Below are 20,127 nucleotides of genomic sequence, written 5' to 3' on the forward strand. Positions count from 1 at the left end.
GGTCAGCCCAAGAAGTGGCCTATCTATCGCAGAACTCTATTGTTACGATGCCTAAGAAACGTTTTTCGGAAGCATAAAGTGTGTAGCCAGGTGGAGATGCCAAAATGGGTAACGCATGGAACTGCCGTTACTATGCCATTTCGACACGAAATAATGTTAATTTAAAATCCTTGCAACAGGCTCTCTGATTGGCTCACAATAACTATTTCTGTATAACGCGTGCATTCCTTCGTTTTCCTTTCTGTACACCGTTCAGTACGCGTGGGTTAGAAAACTGTTATGGAGTGCGAGACCCGCGCGGAGTGGCCGCGCGGTTGGAGGCGTCATGTTGCGGACTCCGGGGCCCCTCCCGCCAAATATTCGAGTCCTCCCTCGGGCATGGGTGTGCGTGTTGTTCTTAGCATAAGTTAGATGAAGTAGTGTGTAAGTCTGGGGACCGTTGACCTAAGTAGTTTGGTCCCTTAGGAATTACCACACATTTGAACATTTGAGTGCGAGATATCTTTCCCATGCCAGGTCAGTATTGGTTGATCACGATAAAATGTGTGGGAGTGAGAGATTGTTTAACTTACCGACAAAAACTTGCAAGATCTGCTGCAATTGGCTGACGAGATTCCTACACTAGCAGCAACAACCGATTTTCAGAAGTCAGAGGACATTTTCTGGTGGAAGTTCAATGACTAAAGACTGGCAGACAGACGATCAAAGAGTAAATACTTGCTGCCAGGTAATTGACGAGACGCGACTTGCTATCATACAGAAGGATTCTCCGTTTCAGTACGAGTACAGAGAGCAAGCTGGACGCAGAATTTCCAGCCATTACTGTCACCGTCTTCCCCATTCACGCTGTATGAGAGTCGTAAGAATGAGCTGGCGATGCAGTAATTGAGTCGAGGGGAACGTGTTGCAAGTTAACATTCATCAGGGGATAACTGCACAGTTTTAGCGTACGCAGCCAGCTTGTTGTTCCTATGATACACTTTGGCGATTTTACTGATTTCCGTACTTATTTTTCCGTGTTCTTCCTTTAAACCACTATATTCATGATGATGCTTTTACTGTGTTCACCCTCCTGTGCCAAGGTTATATTTCACAATTACACTTACTTCTCCTGTTATTAAATGTTAATGCTTTACTGTAATAAACCAAACTGTTACAGCGATCGCCTGTTCCTGTTGTAGATAGATGAGCTCCTGAATCAATATATCCGTGTGTTGTGTGGTACCCCTATTTTTATGCTTATTTGGACCACACACAATAGTTATTATTCAATAAGACGTTTCCATTGCGTGACACTGTATTTTCTTAAATTTGCATGATCTTATGGGTAACGTCCTTCTCTGTAGGTCACCAGGGATTGTACTTACAGCATCTTAGGGATATGGTAATCAGCTCAACCGGTAACTCACAATGGGTACGAAAACAGTCAGGATGTTAATTCAGGTTTTTTTTTCAAGAGACCCTGGAGACGACATTAATCACTTTGAAATTTAATAAGGCATCAGGTCCAAATGAAATTTCTGCCGAAATATTACAGTATATAATATCAGCCATTGCTCCCCGCTTACACGGGCTATTCAATGAGTTCCTTACCCGAAGAAAATTTCCGAACATATCGAAATCTGCAGAGGGAATAATCTTGAATACGACGAGGCATAAATATCCTACCGAAAACCAAAATTATTTAGACCAATCTACCTTTTAAGTGCTTTTGGAAAAATTCTTGAAAAAATGCTATACAAGGGACAACTAGTACAAGTAACGTACAACGTGACTCTAGAAAGAAGAAACATACTGATGATGCTATTAACCACTCTTTAGAGCTGATGCACGATTCAGAGGCCCAGTATGTCGTCACTATTATGACTGATTTATATGGTGTCTATGGCAAGCTTTGGTGACCCTCTTTGTGTACTCGACTGAGGCATCGTAACTGTCCAGGTAAACTGCAATAATAAGTTTTACATTACTGTACGTGCGGAGAAGCTACTGTATTCTTTGAAGCCGCAACAAGAGTCTGATAAAAACAATTACCAAAGACTTCTTCAGGACTCAGTCTCGAAACTCTTTTGATAAGGCTGCATGAAAACTCTGAAACATTGCTCGTAACTGTGTATGCTGATGACCCCCTGCTGGAAGCCGAAGGTAGCAGCAGAAAATAACATGAAAATTCTGCACGACATGAGTGAGAAATGGTGTAGCCTATATAAATTTTCCATCACACCTCAAAAGTCTAGCTATATGATGTCATAGAAAGCGCAGCAATTGATAGATGGAAAAAACAAGTCACATGCAGCAAGCGGAAAACTTGGGGCTGAGAAGATAATAACTTCTCCACCAGAGAGCGTGTTACAGATTTACGGCTAGTGATATGGAACTCCTCTACCTCTGAAAGGTGAAAATACTGTGTCTTCCCAAATGTCTCGGAGAAACTGCAAATGGTTCATGAAACCTGTTTTAGTCTTGTTCATATCTGAAATATCTGTATAGGACCAGAAGAACGGAGAAATCATTCTGCGGTTGCGGAGTTATTGGTTTCACCTGACCATGTACTACTAGAATTCCCAATTGATGAGTCTTTAATACTAGAAGGCAGGCAACAGCCTCACGGCACACCTGTCAGCGAGGCATTGTTTGTTGTGGGGAAATTTGACTTCTTCAATGCAACATATCTTATTTTCTAACAGACAGTCGAAAGAAACCGTACTGACTAACTAATGCGTGCCCGGAACAGAATGCATGGAGTAAGGTAACAGCTCGTTACAAGGAGAAGAACGAACGCCGGAAAGAAAATGGGTCCAGTACACAATTAGCATGCCTTTGGAGCAGATCCTGGGTTTAAAGGAGAGAAGGTTTCTCCAGTATTTAACCTGTTAAAGAAATGGCGAAACACCGTCAACTTGCTCTTGGATCCACCCTGTCAGGCATACCTTTTATAAAATTCAACACGCTCCTCACCGCGCGGGGTAGCCGCGCGGTCTAAGGCGCCTTGCCACGGTTCGCTCGGCTCACCCCGTCGAAGATTCAACTCGTCCCGCGGGCATGGGTGTGTGTGTTGTCCTTAGCGTAAGTTAGTTTAAGTCAGCATAAGTAGTGTGTAAGCCCAGGGATCGATCACCTCAGCAGCTTTATCCCACAGGAACTTCCCACAAATTTCCATTTCCATTTCAACCCGCTCCTCCCTACACCTTTCCGACTTCAGGGCTTCCCTCCGTCCCCATCGCTTCCTTTTCTTTCATCGCCTTGACCTTGGCCTGGCCCCCATCATAGCTACACTACTGGCCATTAAAATTGCTACACCAAGAAGAAATGCAGATGATAAACGGGTATTCATTGGACAAATATATTATACTAGAACTGACATGTGATTACATTTCCACGCAATTTGAGTGCATAGACACTGAGAAATCAGTATACAGAACAACCACCTCTGGCCGTAATAACGGCCTTGATACGCCTGGGCATTGAGTCAAACAGAGCTTGGATGGTGTGTACAGGCACAGCTGCCCATGCAGCTTCAACACGATACAACAGTTCATCAAAAGTAGTGCTTGGCGTATTGTGACGAGCCAGTTTCTCGGCCACCATTGACTGGTGAGAGATCTGGAGAATGTGCTGGCCAGGGCAGCAGTCCAACATTTTCTGTATCCAGAAAGGCCCGTACAGGTCCTGCAACATGCGGACGTGCATTATCCTGCTGAAATGTAGGGTTTTGCTGAGATTGAATGAAGGGTAGAGCCACGGGTCGTAACACATCTGAAATGTAACGTCCACTGTTCAAAGTGCCGTCAATGCGAACAAGAGGTGACCGAGACGTGTAACCAATGCCACCCCATACCATCACGCCGGGTGATACCCCAGTATGGCGATGACGAATACACGCTTCCAATGTGCGTTCACCGCGATGTCGCCAAGCACGGATGCGACCATCATGATGCTGTAAACAGAACCTGGATTCATCCGAAAAAATGACGTTTTGCCATTCGTGCACCCAGGTTCGTCTTTGAGTACTCCATCGCAGGTGTCCAGTCTGTGATGCAGCGTCAAGGGTAACCGCAGACATCGTCTCCGAGCTGATAGTCCATGCTGCTGCAAACGTCGTCGAACTGTTCGTGCAGATGGTTGTTGTCTTGCAAACGTCCCCATCTGTTGACTCAGGGATCGAGACGTGGCTGCACAATCCGTTACAGCCATGCAGATAAGATGCCTGTCATCTCGACTGCTAGTGATACGAGGCCGTTGGGATCCAGCACGGCGTTCCGTATTACCCTCCTGAACCCAACGATTCCATATTCTGCTAACAGTCATTGGATCTCGACCAACGCGAGCAGCAGCAATGTCGCGATACGATTAACGGCAATCGCGATAGACTACAATCCGACCTTTATCGAAGTCGGAAACGTGGTGGTACGCATTTCTCTTCCATGAACGAGGCATCACAACAACGTTTCACGAGGCAACGCCGATCAGCTGCTGTTTGTGTATGAGAAATCGGTTGGAAACTTTCCTCATGTCAGCACGTTGTAGGTGTCGCCAGCGGCGCCAGCCTTGTGTGAATGCTGAGAAAAGCTGATCATTTGCATATCACAGCATCTTCTTCCTGTCAGTTAAATTTCGCGTCTGCAGCACGTCATCTTCGTGCTGTAGCAATTTTAGTGGCCAGTAGTGTATTTATGTCCCGAATTCTCTGTTTTCCTGTCAACCATCCTCCCACATTATCCATACCGCCACAACGCAACCCACCTGAACCAAATAGCTTCACAAAGTACCCCAAAGAATCATTCCATCTTCCATCTCTTCATTACTCCTCCATTACTCTCATCGAGTGATAGTGAAGTGCAATACAGTGCAGAATTTGTTTCAATTTTCTCGTAACTCATTGTTTTTAAATGTCGCACAACGTTGTCAAACAGAACATCACTTCGATGGTATATGAAAAGAACAAATTAAACATTTTGACTTAACAACAAAAAAATTGGTTCACCAACTTTTCAAAAACTTTGAGAGCAGAAGCCAAATTTCAAATGGTTCGAATGGCTCTGAGCACTATGGGACTCAACTGCTGAGGTCATTAGCCCCTTAGAACTAGTTAAACCTAACTAACCTAAGGACATCACACACATCCATGCCCGAGGCAGGATTCGAACCTGCGACCGTAGCGGTCACGCGGTTCCAGACTGCAGCGCCTAGAACCGCACGGCCACTGCCAAATTTCAAAGATATGGTTGAAGAGCCGAGTGATTTCTGTGGTGAAACGTGACAAAGAAGGAAATGATCCAAAGAATTTTAGACTAGTCTCACTACTATGTCATCTTTACAAATAGCTGCACAGACTGATTTTAAATCGTCTGCCATCTGTAACTGACCCCCTTACCTACACCTCAGTAACCTAGAATTCTTTCTTTCTTTCTTTCGCTACTGCTTTTATCCCGCATCGTGCGCAGGGTCGGCAGGGTTAAGTACGGATTTGACATGGTTAAGTTAAGGGGTGGCTGGATGCCCTTCCTGCCGCCACCCCATACCCCCTGGGACGGAATTAGTGTACCGCAGTTGTCTGCGTCTAGTGTAAATAGTGAAACAGTGGGAATGTGTTTCAAATGTCTGCGAGTCGTGCAAATGAGGCGGGACGTGGGGACCAGCCCGGTATTCACCTAGTAGGATGTGGAAAACCGCCTAAAAACCGCATGCAGGCTGGCCGGCACACTGGCCGTCGTCGTTAATCCGCCGGGGGGATTCGATCTGGGGCCGGCGCGCCTACCCGAGTACAGGAAGCAGCGCGTTAGCGCTCTCGGCTATCCTGGCGGTTCTCAGTAACCTAGAATACGACCTGGAAAAAGCTGTAAGCCTGCTGGACAGTTGCTAAATCTCACACAGTTTATAGAAGATGGGTTTGAAGCTTGTAAAATGACATGAGTGGTATTTGTCGTTCTATCAGCAGCATATGACACTGTCACTCACCAGCTACTACTATCCAAAGTCTACAACCCGACCAAATATGTTAGCCTAACTAGGCCCATCGCAACTCTTTTGCAGAATCGTAGGTTCTTTGCCGGTTTCCAAGAACAGCGTAGCAGATGGAAAACAGCCTCAGCCTCCCACAGGGAAGCGAATGACGAACCCATAGCATCCACTAGCGGGAGCTTCTTTTATACCGATGAGCTAGCTCTAGTCACCCAGAGCACAGATTTTGAATCAATGGGAAACACCCTCGCGAACGCCTTAAACATCTTTCCAGGTATTACAACACAAACCAATTTAAACCAAATCCCACAAAGACACAAGTGTGTGCTTTTCGTTTGAAACACGGGGAAGAAACTCGAAAATTAAAGACAGTAAGGTCAGATGTTGAACTAGAACAATATGAGACCCCAAAAGTCACTGAGTAACACTTGATAGATCTCTTACTTTGAAGAAGCACTGCATGAACCGCAAGTCAAAAGTTTCCACCAGGAACAGTCTTGTGTGGAAAACAGCAGAAATCATCGCCTGCGTAAATTGCGATACAAACAGACGAAGCACAAGGATTGGAAAGGGATATCTTGTCAAGAGATAAAGAGAGACAGAAAGAGCGGACAGACCGGATGAGTGATACTTTGTATTTGGTAGAGGCAAAAAGACATTGCTGTGATTTCCAACTCTCTATAGCTACTTAGATAACTGAGTGGTGTAAACACCAGGGTTGGGATTTCAGATTACACTTACTTGTCCGACAACCGTCGATAAACGTTGAAATAGGAAAAATGTGAATTAAAATTATGGTTTGGATCTGCATGGTAATGAGCGAAGACGATGTCAACTGATACTGCTGATTCATGGATCCGGAGGCGGAAATAGTTAACTGCTGCCATTAGGAAATATGATATTGTGATAAAACAGAACCTCCTATTGCTTCAATCTGGTGGTTAATGTAAGGTACCTAATTTAGTCAAGGAACTGTTAGGACGGCTTGTCAAAATGTCGTAATTAATCAGCCTTTAACATATTCTTTTCTATTTACAGATATTGAACGTGTGGGGTGCAAATACGCATAGACTGCATAAGGTAGCACATGGATTTATTTGTGTAGCTTTAAACGTAAACTGCAGAAAAAGAATCGCAGCAAGAAGGAGGATTGAACGACATAAACAGAAATTGGCAGGCGTGTTTCTGCATTTGAAAGATGACGTGTATAAAAATTTCACACCATCTACACAAAAGACTGTACGAGGGCTACTCAGAAAGTAATCAAAATCTCGTGAAATGGAAACCACAGTGAAAATCAAAACTGTTTTATTTGCAACAGTTAGCTACAACTTCCAGCTACTTATCTTCATAGTCGCCGATCCGCCTTAGGAATTTTTCGTAGCGTTGTACCACCTTTCCCATACCCTCGTTACAGAAGGCAGCCGCCAGTGCTTTCCGCCAATTCTCTACGCTGGGCCTACAGCTCGTTGTCTGTGCCAAAATGTTGTCTTCATAGTCAGCGGTTCACGTGAGTTCAAATGGTTCAAATGGCTCTGAGCGCTATGAGACTCAACATCTGAGGTCATCAGTCCCCTAGAACTTAGAACTACTTAAACCTAACTAACCTAAGGACATCGCACACATCCATGCCCGAGGCAGGATTCGAACCTGCGACTGTAGCGGTCACGCGGTTCCGGACTGAAGTGCCTAGAACCGCACGTCCACCGCGGCTGGCGTTCATGTGAGCAGAGATGAAACTCAGAGGGAGAAAATTACGGGATATATTGTGGGTAATCAGACATTTCCAATTGAAAACGATGCAGGAGTATCTTCATTGCCCCTGCAGAATGCGGCTGTGAATTATCTTGGAGAAGAAAACGCACGACAGTTATGTAATGTTGGCTGCATAGCTTCAGGCGAAATTTCTCACCATGCCCTCGTACTTGGCGGGAGACACTATTCTTCTAGGTATCCTTATGTGCTCCCTGTGTGCTCAGAACTAAAAAGAACGACGTAATGCGATCGACGGGCATACTTGAGACACTGCCTAACACACCTGTGCAAAACTTCATCGGATTTTCACTGTGGTTTCGATTTCGCGACTGATCGTTCCTTACTCCCCAAATAACCTACATACAGGGTGTTGCAAAAAGGTACGGCCAAACTTTCAGGAAACATTCCTCACACACAAATAAAGAAAAGATGTTATGTGGACATGTGTCTGGAAACGCTTACGTTCCATGTTAGAGCTCATTTTAGTTTGTTCTTCCACCTACGCTCAATGGAGCACGTTATCATGATTTCATACCGGATACTCTACCCGTGCTGCTAGAACATGTGCCTTTACAAGTACGACACAACATGTGGTTCACGCACGATGGAGCTCCTGCACATTTCAGTCGAAATGTTCGTACGCTTCTCAACAACAGATTCGCTGACCGATGGATTGGTGGAGGCGGACCAATTCCATGGCCTCCACGTTCTCCTGACCTCAACCCTATTGGCTTTCATTTACGGGGGCATTTGAAAGCTCTTGTCTACGCAACCCCGGTACCAAATGTAGAGACTCTTCGTGCTCGTATTGTGGACGGCTGTGATACAATACGCCATTCTCCAGGGCTGCATCAGCGCATCTGGGATTCCACGCGACGGAGGGTGGATGCATGTATCCTCGCCAACGGAGAACATTTTGAACATTTCCTGTAACAAAGTGTTTGGAGTCACGCTGGTACGTTCTGTTGCTGTGTGTTTCCATTCCACGATTAATGTGATTTGAAGAGAAGTAATAAAATGAGCTCTAACTTGGAAAGTAAGCGTTTTGGACACATGTCCACATAACATATTTTATTTCTTTGTGTGTGAGGAATGTTTCCTGAAAGTTTGGACGTATCTTTTTGTAACACCCTGTATATGAGACTGTATATCTGGTTTGCTTTAAATACATACTATAACCGTCATGAGCGTTAGTTACCTTTGAGATTGGACTTAGTGAGTTGATGTTAGTCAAGAATGCCTTTAAGGCGACAAAGACGCCATTATCGACACCTCAATGAGTTTGAATGAGGTCGTGTATCAGGACTACGAGAAGCTGGATGTTCTTTCTGCGATACTGCAGAAAGACTAGCAGGAATGCAGCCACTGAACATGAATTCTGGCAGCCGTGGTCACGAGAATCTACGGTCGCAAGAAGACCGGGCTCTGTGTGGACGGCCAGTTGGCACTGCGGAGAGGGAAGACTATCATCTTCGGCGTAAGGCTCTGGCGCATCGTACTGCATCTCCAGCAGAAGTTTGAGCGGCAGTTGGCACCATAGGGAAACAATGAACTGTTACAAATCAGTTACCTCAAAGACGGCTCCGAGAGAGACGCTCTGTAGTGTACATTCTACTGATCCCAAACCACTGCCATTTGCGACTTCAGTGGTGACAAGCGAGAGCTCATTGGAGTGCAATGTGCAGATCTGTTGTGTTTTCTGATGAAAGCTGATTCCGCCTCAATGCCAGTAAAGGCTATATGTTGGTCAGAAGGAGGCCAGTTGAGGACCTACAACCAACCTGTTTGCGGGCAAGAGACGCTCTGTAGTGTACATTCTACTGATCACAAACCACTGCCATTTGCGACTTCAGTGGTGACAAGCGAGAGCTCATTGGAGGGCAATGTTGTGTTTTCTGATGAAAGCTGGTTCCGCCTCAATGCCAGTAAAGGCTATATGTTGGTCAGAAGGAGGCCAGTTGAGGACCTACAACCAACCTGTTTGCGGGCAAGAGACGCTCTGTAGTGTACATTCTACTGATCCCAAACCACTGCCATTTGCGACTTCAGTGGTGACAAGCGAGAGCTCATTGGAGGGCAATGTTGTGTTTTCTGATGAAAGCTGGTTCCGCCTCAATGCCATTAAAGGCTATATGTTGGTTAGAAGGAGGCCAGTTGAGGACCTATAACCAACCTGTTTGCGGGCAAGAGACGCTCTGTAGTGTACATTCTACTGATCACAAACCACTGCCATTTGCGACTTTAGTGGTGACAAGCGAGAGCTCATTGGAGGGCAATGTGCAGATCTGTTGTGTTTTCTGATGAAAGCTGGTTCCGCCTCAATGCCAGTAAAGGCTATATGTTGGTTAGAAGGAGGCCAGTTGAGGACCTACAACCAACCTGTTTGCGGGCAAGAGACGCTCTGTAGTGTACATTCTACTGATCCCAAACCACTGCCATTTGCGACTTCAGTGGTGACAAGCGAGAGCTCATTGGAGGGCAATGTTGTGTTTTCTGATGAAAGCTGGTTCCGCCTCAATGCCATTAAAGGCTATATGTTGGTTAGAAGGAGGCCAGTTGAGGACCTACAACCAACCTGTTTGCGGGCAAGAGACGCTCTGTAGTGTACATTCTACTGATCACAAACCACTGCCATTTGCGACTTTAGTGGTGACAAGCGAGAGCTCATTGGAGGGCAATGTGCAGATCTGTTGTGTTTTCTGATGAAAGCTGGTTCCGCCTCAATGCCAGTAAAGGCTATATGTTGGTTAGAAGGAGGCCAGTTGAGGACCTACAACCAACCTGTTTGCGGGCAAGAGATGCTGGACCTACAACAGAAGTTATTTTCTTGGGTGTAATTTCGTATGACAGCGGGAGCACTCTTGTGGTTATGCCACGCAGCCCGACTACAAATTTATACTTCAATCTCGTGATTCGACATTTTGTGCTGCAATTCATGAACAGCATTCTAGGGGGTGGTTTCCAACAGGATAACTCTTGCTCACATGCCGATATTGCAACCCATCATGCTCCACAGAGTGTCAACAAGTTGCCTTTGACTACTAGATCACCAGATCTGTCTCCAATCGAGCACCGATGGGACATCATCGGACAACAACTCCAGCGTCATCCACAATTAACCGTCCATTCACTGGCTGACGAAGTACAACAGGAATGGAACTCCGCCCCATAAACTGATATCCGGCACCTGTAAAACGCAATGCATGCTCGTTTGCGTACTTGCATTTAACACCCTGGTTACACCGGTTATTAATGTGCCAGCATTTCAAATTTGCAATGGCTTATCTCGCACTTACATCGGACTGCGATCTTGCAGTGTTTATCACTTAAATACGTTGCCTAGATAAATGTATTCTCGAAATTTCATTACTCTACATTAATTATTTCCCGGTGTTGCGATTTTCTTTTCCGTCAGTGTGGTAGCGCCTACAACTAGCGTCCGACCGAGCCAACGCAGAAGCTCAGCCTAACATTTTTATTGCACATGGCCGCCGTAGTACTCGGTAAATCCCTGCCCCGACGTTGCTGGTTCCACGACGTGGAAATGTTGGATGCTGATTCTCCACACTATTTCTTCCACAGTGCGAAACAACAGATGACTGCCAGTTAACGAAATTGCCTGTGAAAATACACACACGTCTGAGGCGGTTTTCACTAGACAGTGCGGCTTGCGGCTCTATTTGGTACCACTAAGAGCTGCGGTTGTACTTGGTAGAAATGCACCACACGTTACCATCAATGACGGATAAACTGGACTTGAACAAGTTTGCAGAAACTCACATACAGAAACTGACATCCACATGGATTTCCTCGGGAGTTCTGAAAAAGTCGGCAGACGGAGATGGTGCAGGAATTAAGACGATTTAGTTGAAATGGCGGATAGTTATTCCGGAGCTGCAAAAATGCGAACTTCTGCTGACGATCGCCGGTGTATATGGTGAGGACGTGGCCTTCGACCGTAAACCTGAAATATTTTATGGTCTCATAGGCAGCCAGGAGCTCTGCGGAAAACGGTGGCCAAGAGCTCCGTTTTTCGCTCAGCTTTTTTGAAAAGAAATTAGGGATTTTCAGTTTCCGTTAACGTGCCGGTGCAGAACTGTACCAGAGAACAGGCTAAAGTGTCTGAAAAGATCGCCAAAGGGTGGCTCCAGCAACAGGATATGAAAGTCACCCAAGGATTGACTGGTGCGCTTTGAACAGCTCCTGTAGGTCGTTAATCCACATGGAAATTGTGGGACCACTCTCCGTGGAGCCTGCGAGGACCACGCAGAGTGGAGCTTGCACGAAGCATAAGGCTGCGATGGAAATTTGTCATGCCTAGGTAACGACCAAGTTTTCCCATTGCTTTCGGTACCGGATACCCTCTCAGGTGGGTAACCCAGAGGTGGACATGTGCCATGGCAGATACCTGAATCGGACGACCACTTCGAAACATGCAGAGACTATGTACGGTGCCATACATGTTTATTTGCGTAACGTTATACTTCAAAAATGGTTCAAATGGCTCTAAACACTGTGGGACTTAACTTCTGAGGTCATCATTCCCCTAGAACTTAGAACTACTTAAACCTAACTAACCTAAGGACATCACACAAATCCATGCCAGAGGCAGGATTCGAACCTGCGACCGTAGCGTTCGCGCGGTTCCAGATTGTAGCGCCTAGAACCGCTCGGCCACTCCGGCCGGCTAACGTTATACTTGGTAACACTTTTATCTAGTGTCCAGCTGGGCAACTGCACAGGTGCATACTGAAGTCATAACGCAGGCAGACTGTCATAAGTACTTGCTAAATCTCTGCCTCAATGTTGTTGGTTCCCCAGTGTGGGAGTGTGAGACGCTGAGCTACCACAAACGCAAGCCTTTTTTCAATCTACCATTCTTCGTAAGTACAGAGAAAACAATGCCTTCTTGCGTAAAAATGCTGCATGATCAACACTACAGTCTGCAGACGATAGTATGTCTATTACAGACAAAAAATGTTTTACTTCCCTGGCTGAATGTCAGGGTAGACTCCCGTCAAGGAACTGCACTTTTGACGTGTTTGGCTGACCATTTTGAAGTTTATCTTGCGAATATTTCAGATATGAAAATCGTTGCTGACTTCTGTGTCTCTTCATATTCATAACTCTCAAATAACTGTTAGCTGAAGAAAAACTGAAATTTGTAACTAGTATACGCAGTTCATCTGAAAATAAGGCATAGAAGAGATGAGTAAATGGGACAAAATATTTTTTATTGACTGTAAGTTTAAGTGTATTATAGTACATATTAGACGTTGTTTCCTTGAATTCTCAGTGCAGTTTATTCTGCAAAAAAAAAAATATAGTGTTCAAAAGAACTGGGGAAACATGACTTTAGACGTCTGCCACACGCCACTGAGCTACAATCGAGGACTGGGTGTGTTACAAAATTATACCTTTGTTTTACTCCAATTAAGTAAATAACAAAACGTCATTACATACTCATTCATTTACATAACAAGAACTGAATTGTCCAACAAGTGTCGAAAACAAAGTAGAAATAATTATTCATGTAATCATCCTGGGTGCTTTTCACTGGACTTTGAGAGCTTCAAAAACGTGTCTGCCCTTCATGAGCATTTATCACCACCTGACACCTACGTGGCGCGCTTCGTATAAGTCTACGGAGGTCACCCTGTGGTATCCGTTCCCATCCTTCAATGAGACTTCTTGGAGAGTCTGTGGTGGTCAAGGACGACCACCAGTACGTGTATCAAGCATGTTACACATATTATCGATGGGGTTTAGGTCGGGAATTGCTGCTGGACATTCCATTACTGCAATGTCCAGGCTTCGCAAGACATCCCTCGTCTGTGAATAAGACGTTTTGCCAGTGACGAAGTTACCAGTTGACGTAGGAACGGCAGAACTGAAGGCGGGCTGCGGGACGTCGTTGTGCCAACAAGTGGGGTACTCGAACAGGACCTCTGGGTCTTAAGGTCCTTTCTCGTAACCGTACAGTCTGACCGGACGCAGAGACTCCAGCGGCCCTGAGATCGCCTTGCAGTGCTCTGGCGTATCCGTGCGACACCGCAACGCAGAGATGATCAGATATCGCTCTTCACGCGGGCTTGTAATGCTTCAGCGGCCTTGTCTCATTCGCCTTGTGTACTGACCTGTCTTCCCGTAGCGTGTCCAAGACCTATTGATGATAGATGGAGAGACAATGGCATCTGCAGCAACACGACGGAAAGTACATCCTTCTTGAATAAAACAGAGTGCCCTTTCAAGTAACCTGCTTTAAAATGTCGCTATGCTTGTTCTTGGTTGAATACAACGTCCAAAAGTGTCAACTACCCTCTGCGTACCTGATTAAAGAACACGGGGACGCAGGTACTCAATTCTTTCAGGGGGTCACCTGATACCGTAATACATAACACAGCCCATACGTTGCGAATGTCTTAAATTGTTACATACATTGAATGCGAAGATCTCAGACTATACAATAAGGTCGCAGTTAGAGTCCTGCATGACCGAGTAAGCGAGCACAAAATACGAGATGTGGCGAGCACACCCTGACTGGATAGGCTGCCAGCACGAGTCCTAGTGACCGAGCATAGATGCCGTGACCGAATACGTAGCACGTAACTTCAGACGCATTACACATGTCATTATCCGTGTGACACTGCAGCCAGTACGGGCTTCTCATTTCTGGTGTGTCTCTCTCTGTAATCATGCAACGCAAGGAAGCCAGTGCAGTAAGACGTAAGATTGAAACCAATGTTTACACAATGAACAAACAGAAGGTCTAAAAAGCCAAGTATGGAGTACATTTTTGTTGGTTGAAGACGAAAGCAGTGCGTCTACTGGGTTGTATCGTGCATAAACTGCTCCACATTATTGTGTTTCCACTCGGGAGCCACGCATTTAAAGAAACACAATTTCAAGAAACCCCACATAGCTACAGCTCCTTCAGGGATACCGGCAGTAATAAAAAATAGTATTACAGCAAAGTGTGCTGCAATGTGTGCTAACGATATGAAATCTTTTAATACTGACTCCGGTGAGGGTTTCAGAGAACTAGGCCAAGAATTCAACTAGGTGCGCGCTATGGAGAAGTTAACGTGGCAGATGTCAGCCAGTTAAATCCGGAACGCATTAGTGATTTACTGATCAACAATAACTATAATTTTGTTTCTGTTGCAAACAAGTGAAAAGTATGACAAGTTACGTCTGTAAAAGTTGAATGTTCTTTGTATGCTTTCTTTATGAAGACGGTTGTCTTCTAGATTACAGGGACAGCAGTTATTCAATGCTTCCTGTTAAAGAAAGGAAGAATATATCTTCTGTTTCGAAATGAGACTCGTCTTCTATCCGTGATTGTATTGAAATATAATTTTACTTTCCAAGTGCTTTATGAATTTAGCTGTGTCAGGAACCCATTCTAGTAAACGTTCCTTTTGTGTTAAATGAGAGAGAGAGATAAATACACTGTGTGTGTGTGCGTGTGTGTGTGTGTGTGTGTGTGTGTGCGTGTGTGTGTGTGTGTGTGTGAGAGAGAGAGAGAGAGAGAGAGAGAGAGAGAGAGAGAGAGAGAGAGAGAGAGAGAGGCGTTGCATTTGTACAGTACAGTGCAGCGAGCCGGGACGAGGCGAGGTGAGACGTCAGCGGTGACCGGTCATGCTCGGTTATCCGCGTGTCTGGAATCCGGACAACAGACATGGCCCGAGTACGTGACCGAGCCGAGTCGTGTGGGGCCGGACACTAGCGGCTCGGTCCCCCAGTCACCAGCCGAGCCGTGACCGGTCAAACATTGAGCGTTGCAACACTCTAGTCGCAGTTACTGCCCGTACCAAAATATATCTAAAGTACCGGACTTTGATACACGTGTTCACCTAACTCTTTTGGGAACTGTATGTACAGGGTTTTTGTTTTAACGTGAGACGACTAAGTATAGGGAACAGAAAACTACGTTACCATACGTGTGGCTTATCTGCCACGGAGCGAGGTGGCGCAGTGGTTAGCACACTGGACTCGAATTCTGGAGGACGACGGTTGAAATTAGTCTCCAGCCATCCTGATCTAGATTTTCCGCGCTTTCCCTACATCGTTTCAGGCAAAAGCCGGGATGGTTCCTTTGAAAGGGCACGACCGGTTTCCTTCCCCATCCTTCCCTAATCCGAGCTTGTGCTCCGTCTCTAATGACCTCGTTGTCGACGGGACATTAAACACAAATCTCCTCCTCTCCTCCTCCTCCTTATCTGCCAGAAATCTCAATGGGTAGACACATTATTTTTACTTTACAATCATATCTGCAATACTCATGTAACATTTGAACATCAGCATCAACCGCTAGTTACACAAAGCTTTATATTTACCTCATAAATGAAATTTATAACCAAATTGGTCGGTCCATAGTAACAAAAATAGGCTCAGTGGGTACTTATCTACTACCACGAATGGTAAGCAATGGTTTGAGTAAAACATACGTATTTTTTGGCGTAGAATCCGGATATGCAATAAAAATGGAGGTTTCCCATTTGAAAATACGAAATTGATCCAGCCCACCTAAAAGGTATGGTTAGGAGATTGCCAGTTGTAGAACAGACAGATGTCCGCTTTACTAATATGAACTTTTGACCTAGAACATTTGTTTCGTACGATGCGTCGCTTTCCAGATAGTTGTCTCAAGTTAACACAAACACCTTGTGTATACATCTTCTTTCCAAGAAACGCGTTAGTGAGACGAGTGTAGTGAAGTAGTCTTAGGTTTAGTTTATTAATTTTTGAATTTAACACCACATTTTAAGGCAAGGTAGTTGTTATTAAGTATTTATTTAGTAATATTTATTAATTGTTGCTGAAAAGGTAAACCTTTATTTGTTACAAACAGTTGGAGACGGAACCTGTCGAGTGGATAAAACCGACGGAGACATTGCCCTTCGAAGTCGCGGGTGAAGCTGCAGCTCCAGAAATAGAAATCGATGCCGAAGATGCTGATGAGCTTGGAACCACGACGGTGGAAGTACCAGAGACGACGGTACCTGAGTTTTCTGAACCCACGCGAGTTGATGCCTTCCAGCCTGACTGGGTAGTCCCTGAAGTTGAAATCGATGCTGAACCTACCGAAGAGTCCAGTCCCAATAATGTAGCTTCACTGGAATTCCCAGAGGACGCGGAGGAGACCACGTCAACGCCTGAGCCGACAGAAGCCACGGAAGTGACGACCCGGCGCTCCAGGCACAGGTCGAGGAGCAGACACAGGTCCAGGAGCCGGCTGTTCGACAGCGACAACCAGGAGCTTCAGAACCAGCTGGAAGAGAGCGGGAGGCACCACCGTCGTCGCACCAGGGACACCAGGGCAGCGCCTGTGAGGCACGGCCTCTACACTCCACTGGCCAGGTAGGCTTTGGCGCATCAAGTACAATACACACATTTACGTACCAGATACTTTTTATTGTTATTTTGTCAATGGTAGTGCCGGGGTGGGTACACTAGTTCACATCACAAAATGTCCAGATACTCTGTGACCAAAATGGTTCTGAAACAGAGGATGACAGACTAAAGGCCGAAGTACTAAATGTCTTTTTCCAAAGCTGTTTCACAGAGGAAGACTGCACTGTTATTCCTTCTCTAGATTGTCGCACAGATGACAAAATGGTAGATATCGAAATAGATGACAGAGGGATAGAAAAACAATTAAAATCGCTCAAAAGAGGAAAGGCCGCTGGACCTGATGGTGTACCAGTTCGATTTTACACAGAGTACGCGAAAGAACTTGCCCCCCCCCCCCCCCCGGCCCCTTCTTGCAGCGGTGTACCGTAGGTCTCTAGAAGAGCGTAGCGTTCCAAAAGATTGGAAAACTTCACAGATCATCCCCGTTTTCAAGAAGGGACGTCGAACAGATGTGCAGAACTATTATACACTCCTGGAAATTGAAATAAGAACACCGTGAATTCATTGCCCCAGGAAGGGGAAACTTTATTGACACATTCCTGGGGTCAGATACATCACATGATCACACTGACAGAACCACAGGCACATAGACACAGGCAACAGAGCATGCACAATGTCGGCACTAGTACAGTGTATATCCACCTTTCGCAGCAATGCAGGCTGCTATTCTCCCATGGAGACGATCGTAGAGATGCTGGATGTAGTCCTGTGGAACGGCTTGCCATGCCATTTCCACCTGGCGCCTCAGTTGGACCAGCGTTCGTGCTGGACGTGCAGACCGCGTGAGACGACGCTTCATCCAGTCCCAAACATGCTCAATGGGGGACAGATCCGGAGATCTTGCTGGCCAGGGTAGTTGACTTACACCTTCTAGAGCACGTTGGGTGGCACGGGATACATGTGGTCGTGCATTGTCCTGTTGGAACAGCAAGTTCCCTTGCCGGTCTAGGAATGGTAGAACGATGGGTTCGATGACGGATTGGATGTACCGTGCACTATTCAGTGTCCCCTCGACGATCACCAGTGGTGTACGGCCAGTGTAGGAGATCGCTCCCCACACCATGATGCCGGGTGTTGGCCCTGTGTGCCTCGGTCGTATGCAGTCCTGATTGTGGCGCTCACCTGCACGGCGCCAAACACGCATACGACCATCATTGGCACCAAGGCAGAAGCGACTCTCATCGCTGAAGACGACACGTCTCCATTCGTCCCTCCATTCACGCCTGTCGCGACACCAGTGGAGGCGGGCTGCACGATGTTGGGGCGTGAGCGGAAGACGGCCTAACGGTGTGCGGGACCGTAGCCCAGCTTCATGGAGACGGTTGCGAATGGTCCTCGCCGATACCCCAGGAGCAACAGTGTCCCTAATTTGCTGGGAAGTGGCGGTGCGGTCCCCTACGGCACTGCGTAGGATCCTACGGTCTTGGCGTGCATCCGTGCGTCGCTGCGGTCCGGTCCCAGGTCGACGGGCACGTGCACCTTCCGCCGACCACTGGCGACAACATCGATGTACTGTGGAGACCTCACGCCCCACGTGTTGAGCAATTCGGCGGTACGTCCACCCGGCCTCCCGCATGCCCACTATACGCCCTCGCTCAAAGTCCGTCAACTGCACATACGGTTCACGTCCACGCTGTCGCGGCATGCTACCAGTGTTAAAGACTGCGATGGAGCTCCGTATGCCACGGCAAACTGGCTGACACTGACGGCGGCGGTGCACAAATGCTGCGCAGCTAGCGCCATTCGACGGCCAACACCGCGGTTCCTGGTGTGTCCGCTGTGCCGTGCGTGTGATCATTGCTTGTACAGCCCTCTCGCAGTGTCCGGAGCAAGTATGGTGGGTCTGACACACCGGTGTCAATGTGTTCTTTTTTCCATTTCCAGGAGTGTAGATCTATATCTCTAACGTCGATCAGTTATAGAATTTTGGAACACGTATTATGTTCGAGTATAATGACTTTTCTGGAGACTAGAAATCTACTCTGTAGGAATCAGCATGGGTTTCGAAAAAGATGATCGTGTGAAACACAGCTCGCGCTATTCGTCCACGAGACTCAGAGCTCCATAGACACGGGTTCCCAGGTAGATGACGTATTTCTTCACTTCCGCAAGGCGTTCGATACAGTTCCCCACAGTCGTTTAGTGAACAAAGTAAGAGCATATGGACTATCGGACCAATTGTGTGATTGCATTGAAGAGTTCCTAGATAACAGAACGCAGCATGTCATTCTCAATGGAGAGAAGTCTTCCGAAGTAAGAGTGATTTCAGGTGTGCCGCAGGGGAGCGTCGCAGGACCGTTGCTATTCACAATATATATAAATGACCTTGTGGATAAGATCGGAAGTTCACTGAGGCTTTTTGCGGATGATGCTGTAGTATATCGAGAGGTTGTAAGAATGGAAAATTGTACTGAAGTGCAGTAGGATCTGCAACGAATTGACGCATGGTGCAGGGAATGGCAATTGAATCTCAATGTAGACAACTGTAATGTGCTTCGGATACATAGAAAGAAAGATCCATTATCATTTAGCTACAATATAGCAGGTCAACAACTGGAAGCAGTTAATTCCATAAATTATCTGGGAGTACGCATTAGGAGTGATTGAAAATGGAATGATCATATAAAGTTGTCGTCGGTAAAGCAGATGCCAGACTGAGATTCATTGGAAGAATCCTAAGGAAATGCAGTTCGAAAACAAAGGAAGTAGGTTACACTACACTTGTTCGCCCACTGCTCGAATACTGCTCAGCAGTGTGGGATCCGTACCAGATAGGGTTGATAGGAAAGACAGAGAAGATCCAACGGAGGGCAGCGGGCTTAGTTGCAGGATCATTTAGTAATCGCGAAAGCGTTACGGAGATGATAGATAAACTCCAGTGGAAGACTCTGCAAGAGAAACGCTCAGTAGCTCGGTACGGGCTTTTGTTGAAGTTTCGAGAACATACCTTCACCGAGGAGTCAAGCAGTATATTGCTCCCTCCCACGTATATCT

The 20,127-nt window shown here is 46.2% G+C and overlaps 1 protein-coding gene across 1 annotated transcript in view; it reads left to right on the plus strand.

The window, feature by feature from the left end:
- LOC124722225 (vitellogenin-like) overlaps positions 1-20,127 on the plus strand; it is a gene marked incomplete at its 3' end in the record, with an annotated part of 444,892 nt that overhangs the window by 149,930 nt on the left and 274,835 nt on the right. The window contains exon 8 of the mRNA XM_047247418.1: positions 16,571-17,079. Within this exon, the coding sequence (XP_047103374.1) occupies positions 16,571-17,079 (509 nt within the window). The remainder of the gene's footprint in view (positions 1-16,570; positions 17,080-20,127) is intronic.

This window comes from Schistocerca piceifrons, chromosome X, assembly GCF_021461385.2.
Source record: "Schistocerca piceifrons isolate TAMUIC-IGC-003096 chromosome X, iqSchPice1.1, whole genome shotgun sequence".
NCBI classification, from domain to species: Eukaryota; Metazoa; Arthropoda; class Insecta; order Orthoptera; family Acrididae; genus Schistocerca; species Schistocerca piceifrons.